The following is a 12,211-nucleotide window of genomic DNA, read 5'->3' as shown; positions in this document are numbered from 1 at the left end:
GCTTTAGCATCATTCCTTCCAAAGAAATCCCAGGGCTGATCTCCTTCAGAATGGACTGGTTGGATCTCCTTGCAGTCCAAGGGACTCTCAAGAGTCTTCTCTAACACCACAGTTCAAAAGCATCAATTCTTCAGCACTCAGCTTTCTTCACAGTCCAACTCTCACATCCATACATGACCACTGGAAAAACCATAGTCTTGACTAGACAGACCTTTGTTGGCAAAGTAATGTCTCTGCTTTTCAATATGCTATCTAGGTTGGTCATAACTTTTCTTCCAAGGAGTAAGCGTCTTTTAATTTCATGGCTGCAGTCACCATCTGCAGTGATTTTGGAGCCCCCCAAAATAAATTCTGACACTGTTTCCACTGTTTCCCCATCTATTTCCCATGAAGTGATGGGACCAGATGCCATGATCTTTGTTTTCTGAATCCATTTAATTACAGGCCCTTCAGTCCTATTACTAGAAAATACCAGTCCAGTGGTGGTCAGAGTCTGCAGCAGTTTAGTACCTTTCGTTCTCATGTTATACAGCATCATAAATATCATCCCATATTGCTGCATAGTCTATCCTTTATTAAGGTCTATAAAGTGTGAGCTTCCCTGGTGGCTCAGCGGTAAAGAATCCACCTACCAATGCAGGAGATTTGGGTTCAATCCCTGGGTCGGGAAGATCCCCTGGAGAAGGAAATGGTAACCCACTCCAGTATTCTTGCCTGGGAAATCCCATGGACAGAGGAGCCTGGCGGACTTCAGTTCATGAAGTTGAAAAAGAGTCGGACACAACTTAGCGACTAAACAACAACCAAGTGTGGTTTGGTCCTCTTTTAATTATAGTGTGAGGGTATTTATTCCATGAGATTTGCTTATAGCTGAAAATCAGGGGGTAGTAGGCTTGGAAGAATTGCTGATGGAAAAACCAGATATCCAGAATCAGAGCCTCCAAGCTTTAACATGGAAGTTCCTTGTGTTGGAATAGTAGAGAATGACCTGATGAGTGGTGGCTTGAAGGTAGGGAGGACTCTGTTTGTATCAGTGTCAGAGGCTGTGTTGGTGGGTCCCTGAATGGTGGCAAGGCCCTCCCAAACTATTTGATGAGGAGGGCCTGTCCCTGTCTTCATCTGGTCTTGTTTAATGGGTCTCTCCTAACTATGAATTGTGACTTTCTGCTTGCTGTCGAGTATATAAGTACATATGTAATTTTTTTAATCCAGAAGACATGAACTCTCTAAATCCAGAGTGTTGGGAGTTTTACCAGAGATCTGACTAGCTTGGGCTGATGGTCCCAACATAAAATGAAATTTTGAGTGATAAAGGAGTATCTTAGGAAACCTCATCTCTTTCTTCTTCTGTTTTAATTCAGCTTCTCCTGCTGAGCATTCCCAGGACCTTGAGAAACGAGGAGGACACGTAGCTGGGGGTGCAGAGGCCCGACCTCTGGTCTCTGGCCCTGCTGCGTCAGCCAAGAAGCCGCGTGCAGGCAAACCTTAAGGGACGTCAGCAAGATAAGAAGATTGTCCAATCGGAAGGTCTAAAAACAAAGCTTCTGTTGAGATTCGATTTGTAACTGTTCATTCACTTAATTGTTTATTAATAATAGCCATAATAATACCTACCTCACAGGTTGTGGTGAGAATGAGAGAAGATGGGAAAGGAGAAAATGTCAGATTGGGAGGATGAAATTGGGGCTGAGTGGTTGGGGGTGAGTGAGGTTGGATGTTAAACAGGCTAAGAGAAGTAAAACCTGGAGGGAGATGAGGTCAGTCTGGGCAAATCCTGCAGTTCTGGAGAGCCTTCCCAGGCTGGCTGGCTAGAGCTCTTAAAGAGACAGACTCCTGCTGACCTGTTCTGCAACCCAACCAAGTGCCTATCTATACGTCTGTATACAGAGTTCACCTTGTGGTGTTCAGAGAGTACACACACTTCATGCTGCTTTTTTTTTTAATAGTCCATAAGCATTTCTCCATATGTGTTCACATTTATCAAGCATCATCATTTTTATGCACAGATACACTCATATATCATCCTTTGCTTCACTAGTCCCATTATTCTGGGATATTTTGATTCTTCCCAACAAATTTTGAATACAGCTCTTCTTAAAATCCACATAATATTAATTTTTAAGTTATTCTTTGCTTTTGCTTCATCTATATAGTTGCTGAATGATAACTCTTGATTTTATTTTCTTTAAAAATATATGCAGGAATTCCCTGGTGGTCCAGTGGTTAGGACTCTGCATTTCCACTGCAGGGGGCATGAGTCAAAAATATATTATCTATATCTGTACGCCAGTAAATTCTTTTCTGTGTGTCTTCTTTCTATATGTCTTTATTTTGTACAGTTTGTACATGCCCTTGAATTGCTGGAGCCCTCCTCTGTGCTGATGTGAGTTAGCCTTTAATTAGGCTCCTTAAAGTTTTTATAAAATGATGATGGCTGTATATGATATGATATCCAGCCCTTGTGGATCCACCCTCAGCCAACTCCGCAGAGAATTTAACTTTCGGGTGCTCACCGGAGATTTCTACCTCACTCTCTACTCTCCATTTCTTATTAAACTTTTACCAAAGCTCAGATTCCTACAGTGTGAAGGAAGTGTAGCTCATACATTCCTCCAAGTTGTGTCCATTCTTTCTGTGATTAAGACAAACCATCAGAAATCTAAATACCTCGCCCATTCAGTACTGACTTCCTGCTTCCTCCTTTCTCTCTGCCCCCTGCCTACCCAGCTGTCTCTGTTGAGTTATACCCCATGTTTGGTTCTTTGTTTTCACCAAGGGATACCACAGAGATCAGCTTTGTGAGTTTCTTTACTGTGTTTGTTGTCGTAATAGCCCAAATATTGGTGTGTAAAGTTGTTTTCTTTCTTTTTTTAAAAATTTAACTGTCTGGCAATAACATAACATTTGAAGAATAGGCCAAATTGGTGAGCTTTTCATCAGCTAAATTTATTTAATTTAGAAAACTTTTAATCATGAAAATTTTTCTTTTCCTTTGAGGGAAATGAGTAAATATGTCCTTTGTAAAGTGAGAAAAGTGCTGTTTTCTTCTGATGGACAATAAAGAGCCATGCAACTTAATGCTAATCCCTTCACTTTGATTGCCAACAACAGTATTTCTGAAAACTCTTAGGTTTTGCATATCTTGTTTCTTTTTTCTTTGTTATGATTTCTTCTGGTGATAACTTTTTAAGAAAAATCTTCACATTTTATTATCACTTACATTTTATTATTTTACTATTATATTTCTTTTGTAAGCCATGTTAAATCCTTAATGGAAACAGTGTAGCATATAGAAGCATATTCTTTACATCTTTGGTAGATTTGTACATTATTGTATTCTTTTTGTATATCTTTTTAAAATTTTATTTTTGTATTTCTTATAATTATGCCTTTATACATATTAGAGAGTCAAGTTATTGACTCTCTAATCTTTGTTGCAATATTTTATTCAATTCTGTAATATTCCGTTTTAATCTTTGTTCCATTAGTAGTCATTCTGTATAAACATTTTATGTACTCGTACCTGTCTCTCTTATTTTAATTTGATGAGTCAGCTGTTGGAGAGTTATCAGGTTAGAGTTTTCTTTGGCAATCCATCAGGGCTTAGATGAAGCTGCACATGTATAGGCTCCCTCAACTCCAAATACCCTAAATTGAATGACTGACTTTCCTTCAGACTTGTTCCTCCTTTTGTTCTTAATGTTGAAGTGTCCGCACCAAATGACTTGAGCGAAAACCCTGCAAAGTGTCCTATACTTTTCTTTTCTCCTTATTCCGTGTCAGATTGGTTACCCCTTGTTGGAGAATTTTCCACCTTAAATATCTCTCAAATTTTTGCCCTTCTCTACCCCTTTCTTTGCATCCCCAACCCACTGCCTTTATCTAAGCCCTCATCACTTCTTATATTTATTTTATAGATGGATAACTGTGGTTTTCAAGTCCTGTCTTGTGAGAATTTTGTGGTAAGAGTTGGTAGCCCCATTGTAACGTGAACTTCAAGGGTGGTAGTGCCATTGTAGTTTTTCATACAGCAGGCCTTTCCTGTTGTCATTGATCTCCTTACCACCCTTCTCTCCCTTTGCTGCCTGGTTAACCTTTTGAAATGCAGACCTAATGGCATTGCTTTTTTCTGCCATACCTTCAGTGGTCCCCATTATGGAGAGTAGAAGTCATAAAACTCAAATCCCTACAGGGACTAGAAAGTTAAGGTAAATGGACAAAGTGAGATGGATGTGAGAGGAATGGGAGGAGAGAGGAAGTGCTGTGGCATATTGTCCCATCTGAAAGGGGCACCTGCCACCTGCTTCCACATGGGAATGCGGGACCCAATTTGACATATCGTCCAATTTCTTAAAAGAAGCCAAAAATCCAGAAATTTTTATGAGCGGTTTGCTGATTTTTAAATATTGACTTTTAGTTGAGTTTTTAAAATGCAGGTCAGTATTTTGTGAATTGACCTACTTGCAGTTTTTGGAATGTGCCATTTTATCTTGTGATTCTGTTTGTAAGTGATGCTTCTTCTAAATAACGCTCTTTCCTTCCTCCTGCCTCAAAACCTGGCAAAATTAGGTTCTTTAAGATTCCAGGTTAGCCTTTCCTGACCCCAAGACAGGCAGTTCTCCTCGTGTTCTCCAAGCTCTAGCACTTACTACATTACATTGCAATGCTTTGTGTTTTTATTCCCTGGCTTTGAGCAAAGACATTATTTATTCTTCTTGCAAAATTATACACTTGGTAGTTAAATATTTTTTGCCATATAATGAATTAAACTCTTCATTTTCATCTATTGAGTCAGTATCATATTGCTCTTCATTGATTCTCTTTCTCCTCACATATTTTTAATACTAAAAAATATTTTTCCCATAAGGAATGTCTTATATAAAGTAAACACCCTTTTGATACTTCAATTTGCATTGTCTAGGTCTAAAAGTACCTCTTTATGACCTATGTTTATGATGCTAATTCCTTCCATCAAGGAATAAAGTCTACATTATTGACATATTTCTTGATTTCTTTCTTTATAATTTGTTCATGTTTTTGTCTAGATCTCGAATATACCTTATTGCATAAATTCTGTCCTGGCTAAATATGTCAGTATTACTACTCAGTATGGGGACTCTCTATCATTAGAATGCTATTGATTTTCAAAATATTTGTCTTTAGATGAATTGTCTTCATCCTATCAGTATTAGATGGTTCGTATTTATCTTTTCATATATTTCTGTTATATCTTTGGTTAAATAAAACTGTAATAGCATATTTTGGATATTTCTTCATTAAATATGAAGTTAATTGTTGGCTTTAAATAAATATTCTCTATTATAATAAGGGAAATAGCATCTTTTATTCTTGTTTATTGAAAGCTTTTGGTAGGAATTGGTATCTTTCGATATAATCATAATTTTAATCATTTAAATCACCTAATATTATTATATTAATGGTTTTCATGATATTAAAGCATCTTTAAATTCTTGAGTAAGCTCCACTTGATAATGGTATATATTCTTTTAATGTATTGTTTTATCTTATTTGGTAATTTTCAAGTATATACATCTAAACATTCATAAATAAAGTTCATTTATATATTATGTGTGTGTAATAAGTTCCTTTTATTGCTATATTCTGAAAAAAATATTCTAGGTACTGTTTTGACTTTTTGCGAATTGATGTGTAGTGTTATTATAATTTTTATTAAGATATTTGTCCAGCTTTATTGAGATGTAAATGACATATAACATTGTGTCAGTTTAAGATGTATAAGATGATCTGATCCATCTGTATACATATATATATTTCAAACTGTTTACCACGATAAAGCTAGTTAGCACATCCATCCCCTCACATTCATTATTAACTTTAAAATAATGGATTACTGTATCGTTTAATTACTGTATTATTATTTGGGAATATTTTTCCAAAAGATTTTTTGGGGAGAAAAACATATCATTGTAGACGTTTTGGAGAGTACAAAAATTAAGTAGTAAGAGAGAAGACATGCTGCTGCTAAGTCTCTTCAGTTGTGTCTGACTCTGTGCGACCCCATAGACGGCAGCCCACCAGGCTCCTCCATCCATGGGATTTTCTAGGCAAGAACACTGGAGTGGGTTGCCATTGCCTTCTCCATTGTGTGAAAGTGAAAAGTGAAAGTGAAGTCGCTCAGTCGTGTCCGACTCCTAGCGACCCCATGGACTGCAGCCCACCAGGCTCCTCCATCCATGGGATTTTCTAGGCAAGAGTACTGGAGTGGCTTGCCATTGCCTTCTCTGAAGAGAAGACATATGCACCCATAATACAACCGTGTAGAGATGATCACTGTTGATAATTTAGGATATTTTCTCAATCTTGTTTCATAAACATTTTTTCAAGTATTTGTTTATTTGACTGCCTCAGGTCTTAGTCGTGGAACGTGGGCTCTGTGGTGTAGCAGGGGCGTCTCTCTAGTGGCACGTGGCTCAGTGTTTGTGGCTTGCAGTCTTAGTTGCCCTGCAGCATGTGGGATCTTAGTTCCTCGACCAGGGCTTGGCCCTGCATCCCCTGCTTTGGAAGGTGGATACTTAGCCACTGGACCACCAGGGAAGTCCCTTATGCATATATTCTTAAACATTGAGAGTATACCGTAAGTGCAACGTCATATTATGCACTTCTGGATTGATGTTTTGTCAGCATTCCCCCCACACAATAGAAAGCACTCATATTTGATAGCTGCATTATATTTTTAAGGTATCATTTATTTAATCATAGTTCTATGGTTGGGCATTTATTATTATATTTTAGTACATGATTTTTTTTAGAGTAGTTTTATATTTATGAGAGGAAGGTAGAGATTTCTCATATACCCTCAGCTCCCATACATGCATAGTCTCTCCCATTATGAACATCACTTCCCAGAATAGTATATTTTTTAGCAAGAATGTACCTCCTTTCTGGAGAAGGAAATGGCAACCCATTCCAGTATTCTTGCCTGGAAAGCCACATGGACAGAGGAGCCTGTCAGTCTACAGTCCTTGGGGTTGCACAGAGTTGAACACAACTTAGAGACTGAACAACAACAAAATTTACTTTTACACATCTGAATCATCTAAGGTCCATGGTTTACCTTAGGGTTCACTCTTAGTGTTGTGTACTCTATAGGTTTAGATAAAAGTATAATAACATATATCCATCATTATATTAATAATGTGTATGTATTCAGTCTCTTCAGTTGTGTATGACTCTGCCACCCCATGGACTGTAGCCTGCCAGGCTGCTCTATCCGTGGGATTTCCTAGGCAAGAACACTGGAGTGGGTTGCCATTCCCTTCCCCAGGGGATCTTCCTGACCCAGGGATTGAACCGGCCTCTCCTGCGGCCCTTGCATTGCAGGTGAGTTCTTTACCATCTGAGCCACCAGGGGCCATACAGAATATTTTTACTGCCTTAAAAAGTCTCTGCACTTTGCCTATCATCTCCCTTCCCCAACTTGGCAAACACTGATCTTTTGATTGTTTCCATGGTTTTGCTTTTTCTAGAATGTTATATAGTTGGAATTGTACAGTACATAGTTTTTTTAGATTGGTTTCTTTCACTTAGTAATATGCATTTAGGTTCCTCCATGTCTCTGGGGGCTCATTTCTTTATAGTGCTGTATAATATTCCATTGTCTGAATGTACCGCAGTTTATCCATCCACCTACTGAAGGACATCTTGGTTGCTTCCAATTTTGTAATTATGACTAAAACTGCTAAATATGTCCATGTTGAGGTTTGTGTGTGGACATACTTTTTCAACATCACTGGGTAAATACCAAGAAGTATAATTGCTAGATCATATGGTAAAAGTTTCATGAGAAACCAGCAAACTGTCTTCCAAAGTGACTGTACCACCCTTTTCTTGCCTTACCACATTAGCAAGGACTTCAGTTCTATATTGAAAAGAAGTGCTGAGAAGGGACATTCTTGTCTTAAAGCTTTGGATTTCTCACCATTTAGTATGATGTTAGCTGTAGATTTTTTGTAGACAATCTTTATCAACTTGAGAAAGTTCCCTTCCACTCCAGTTTACTGAGAGTTTTCATCACTGAGAGTTGGATTTTATCAAATGTTTCTTCTGCATCTATCGATATAATCATGTGATTTTTCTTTTTTAGTCTGTCAATGTGATAGATTACAGTAATTGATTTTCAAATGTGGACCCAGTCGTCTTGTGTATCTGTGATAAATCCCACTTGGTCATGGTGTATAATTTTTTTGGACGTTTTTGGATTCAACTTGTTAATATTTTGTTGAGGACTTTTGGATCTGCATTCACAAGAGATATTGATCTGTGTGTGCTTAGTCGCTCAGTCATGTTTGACTCTGCGACCCACTGGACTGTAGCTTACCAGGCTCCTCTGTCCATGCGATTCTCCAGGCAAGAATACTGAAATGGGTGCCATTTCCTTCTCCAGGGGATCTTCCCGACCCAGGGATCAAAACTGAGTCTCCTGTGTCTCTTGCATTGCAGGCAGATTCTTTACCTAATGAGCCATTCGGGAAGTTTTCTTATAGTAGCTTTATCTGGTTTTGGTATTAGGTTAATGTTGGCTTCGTAGAATAAGTTACTAATTATTTCCTCTGCTTCTATTCTCTGAATGAGACGGTACAGAATTGGCATAATTTTTTTCTTAAATGTTTGGTATAATTCACCGATGAACCCTTCTGGGTCTCTTGCTTTCTGTTTTGGAGGACTATTCATTATTGATTCAATTACTTTATTGTCTATATGATTTTTAAAAAATAATTACAATTATTTTTTTGATAAACACAATAAAAGTGTTTTTTTTTTTTTTAATGGCATGAAATTGGAAAAAAGAAACCAAACCCAGAACAATGCCGGTGGTCACAGTCTACTGAGCATAATGAACTAGGACGTTCACAAACAGGACACAGAGATTTATTCCAGTGATTACCCTTCCACAGTTCAGTAAGATCAGTCTGATATTTGACCAATTACTGGTGAAACTTCTCAGTAAGGAAAGGCTCTTGTGCAAGTAGGTGGCACAAAGAGCCAGTTCTCTGGAACTAAGTCTGTTCTTAAAAGGAAAAGAGCTGAAAACATTTTCCTTAACTGTGCTTCTTGGTTCATATTCATTTAGTTAAAATATTTTATAAAGATATTGATAGAATTAATTATGTTAATATTAAGAAGAACAATACAGTAATGATTCTACATTTGTTACTATTTTTTTTAATCTCAAAGGTTGATCACGTGAACTGAAGGTTTCTAACATGGTTGATGCCCTAAACAAGATTGAATTTACATTTTTTTTAGCTTGTTTCTGAGATAGAATTGATGCCCTACCGATAAAATGCAAGCACACTTTTTTTTTGTAGTATCTGCTGAAACTGACAAGATCTCCTAAAATACCAGTGAAAGCATTTGAAACAAAAACCTCAACATCAAAAAGCAGTAGAAAAACACTCAAAGAATGAGGGAAGGGAGAAAATAGCCTGAGGGGAAAAAAGTTATCTTACAAAAAGAACAATACCCAAAGTAATTATGGAAGTATTAAATCGTAAGCAGAATGTTAGATCTACTTGGGATCTCATGAAAATGCTAGAGGAAAAACAGATCAGGATGAAAAATATTTTAATGTATTTGTAAGTGCTATAAAAATTAAGATAATACTGAATTGTTTGTGCTTACTGACTCGATGGACGTGAGTCTGACTGAACTCCGGGAGTTGGTGATGGACAGGGAGGCCTGGCGTGCTGCGATTCATGGGGTCGCAAAGAGTCGGACACGACTGAGCTACTGATAGTAGCTGATACTATATCTAATCAGCAATGCTGAAGATTAATTAAAAATCAAATTTAAGACACAGAGGGATTGAGTAAGAAGAGTTATAGTATGACTAGCAAAATTAGGCAACAGAACACAGAAATACAACTGAAGATTAAGAATTTCTGAGAAAGTGCTAGTCTAGCTGCATAAACAGCATTGTAATAGAAGAGCATTTCCTAGGACTGGAAACAAATAAGTTGTGCTTGAAGTTCAAAAGTACACCTGGGGTCCTGTCAAGTACTATCATTTAAAATAAGAAACCTGAATAAATATTTTAACTTGCTGAACTTAGAAAGAATGCTTTAAGCAACCAAGAAGGGGTAAACATTGAAAGAAATATCAAATAGAATTATTTCGGGACTTGAAATCCAAATAAAAGGCCACAGGGACTGAAATCAGGATCTTTAAGATATGTTGAGCTAATGGGTTTCATCGGTGATGAGAAATAGTGATAATTATAACAGCTTCCCTTCATTGTACCTTTCCTGTGTGACAGGAAAGTCCTAAGTCCTTTTTAAAACATATTTAATTGATTTATTTTTCGGCCACGCAGCATGTGGGATCTTAGTTCTCTGACCAGGGATTGAAGCCTTGACCAAGATCCCGTGGAGGAGGGCATGGCAACCCACTCCAGTATTCTTGCCTGGACAGAGGAGTCTGGCAGGCTGCAGTCCATGGGGTCACAGAGAGTCAGACACGACTGAAGCGATTTAGCGTGCTCGCATGCCCTTGCGTTGAAAGTGTGGTGTCTTAACCACTGGACTGCCTGGGAAGTTCCCTAAGTCCTTTAAATAGGCTACCTTATTTAATTATCCAAACAGAGATGAGTTAGACAGAGATGAGTTAGATCAGTACTGCCCTTAGAACTGGGTAAGGGTGTCTCTGCACTGGGCCTCGACTTTAGAAGCTCCTCTCTGCTGACGATTTACATCTTTTTAGGTCCCAGGAAAATCTTTCTCTACCTCTCTTACACTATGTCCTCACACAAACGGTGATCACAGAACTTCCCTGGTGGTCCCGTGGTTGGTTGAGAAGCCACCTTGTAAAGCAGGGTACTTGGGTCTGATCCCTGACTGGGGAACTAGGATCCCACATGTGGTGGAGCAACTGAGCCCACACGCCACAACTAGAGAATCCTTGCGCTGCAACGAAAGATCCCTCATGACCCAACAAAGTTCCGGGATGTAGCAACTAACTTGTTGCAGCAAAACAAAGTGATCGCTTCTAAACGCTGTGCAGGTCTGTGGGTTGTACCCCTGCCAACAGTGGAGACAGGTATGGTTTTAGGCTTTGCAAAGGATTTCACTTGTGCGAACATGAACATAAGCAAAAACAAACGAACTTGTCAAGTCCTGCTTGTCAGAGGGGATGCAATAGAATCTTTCAAAATAAAATAACATTTCCCAGTAGTTTCCAGTGTCCATTTCCCTTCCTCTTTGTGTTCCAATCAGCAGTTCTGCAGACACAAATCAAATAGTATTTGCTGCTAGTGCACACAGAGGCTGGAGAACATTTTTCATTATTAAACAAGCCATACTACTCTTCAACATTTATAAAGTAGTTTTCCAGTAATATATGAGACAAGATATTGAGTCTTTAGGCATTACATGGACACTGAATTGGGTATTGAATAGTTTGATGTTTTATTTTTATTAAAGAATCCTTAAGATTTAACTAAATTTAACTAAAAATTGAATGGGGAGTTGCACTTGAACCTCTTGATGCAGAAAGTCGCAAGAAAAAGCCAGATCACCTACAAAATCATAACTTTTCTGTCCTTTTTAAAGCTTTCATTTCTTTTTTGGCTGTTCCACCCAGCTTGCAGGATCTTGTTTCCCCAACCAGGGCCTGGGCCTGGCAATGAAAGTGCTGGGTCTTAACCACTGGACCACCAGGGAATCACCATAACCTTTCTTGGGCTCATAAAGAGAGCTGTGGTCACAGGTCAGTCAACTTCACTGAAATCCAAAGAGTGACACGATTCTGCGAAGAGAGACGTGACACAAAAACAAATTCACTTTTGAAAGCGCATGAGGGAAGGAATGGCCCCCATACAAATGGATAAGATGAAATCACATACATTTTAACAAATTCCTAAAGGCCAATTGTGGGCTAGCATGTCAATTTATAATAGGTGTGGCAGAGGAAAACACAGAAAGTTATGTAAGAACAGCCAAAACAAACAGACTGCGATGATTAATAGGTAATCTCTAACCCCAAAACACACTTTCAAAGATAAGATGACCTCCATATTATAGAAACGTTTACGAATGCAGCAAAAGATAAAGAAATGATAATACCCAGTTGGACAAGGGGCTTGAAGGCTGTCACTATCAGGCACTGTGGGGAAAGGGTCCACTGGAAGACAAGTTGGCAAGCTCATAAAAGGTCTTAAAAATACACATGTCAT

At 38.3% G+C, this 12,211-nt stretch overlaps 1 protein-coding gene across 1 annotated transcript in view; it reads left to right on the top strand.

Moving 5' to 3' along the window:
* ZC3HAV1L (zinc finger CCCH-type, antiviral 1-like) overlaps positions 1–5,588 on the top strand; it is a 16,029-nt gene extending 10,441 nt beyond the window's left edge. Inside the window, exon 4 of the mRNA XM_010854933.1 lies at positions 1,362–5,588. Coding sequence (XP_010853235.1) covers positions 1,362–1,489 — 128 coding nt within the window. The 3' untranslated portion in view covers positions 1,490–5,588. The remainder of the gene's footprint in view (positions 1–1,361) is intronic.
* The last annotated feature ends 6,623 nt before the right edge of the window (positions 5,589–12,211 follow it).

Source organism: Bison bison, unplaced genomic scaffold, assembly GCF_000754665.1.
Source record: "Bison bison bison isolate TAMUID 2011002044 unplaced genomic scaffold, Bison_UMD1.0 scf7180017864352, whole genome shotgun sequence".
Lineage (NCBI taxonomy): Eukaryota > Metazoa > Chordata > Mammalia > Artiodactyla > Bovidae > Bison > Bison bison.
Note: the sequence above shows the minus strand (reverse complement) of the source record. Positions and strands in the feature narration are given on the sequence as shown.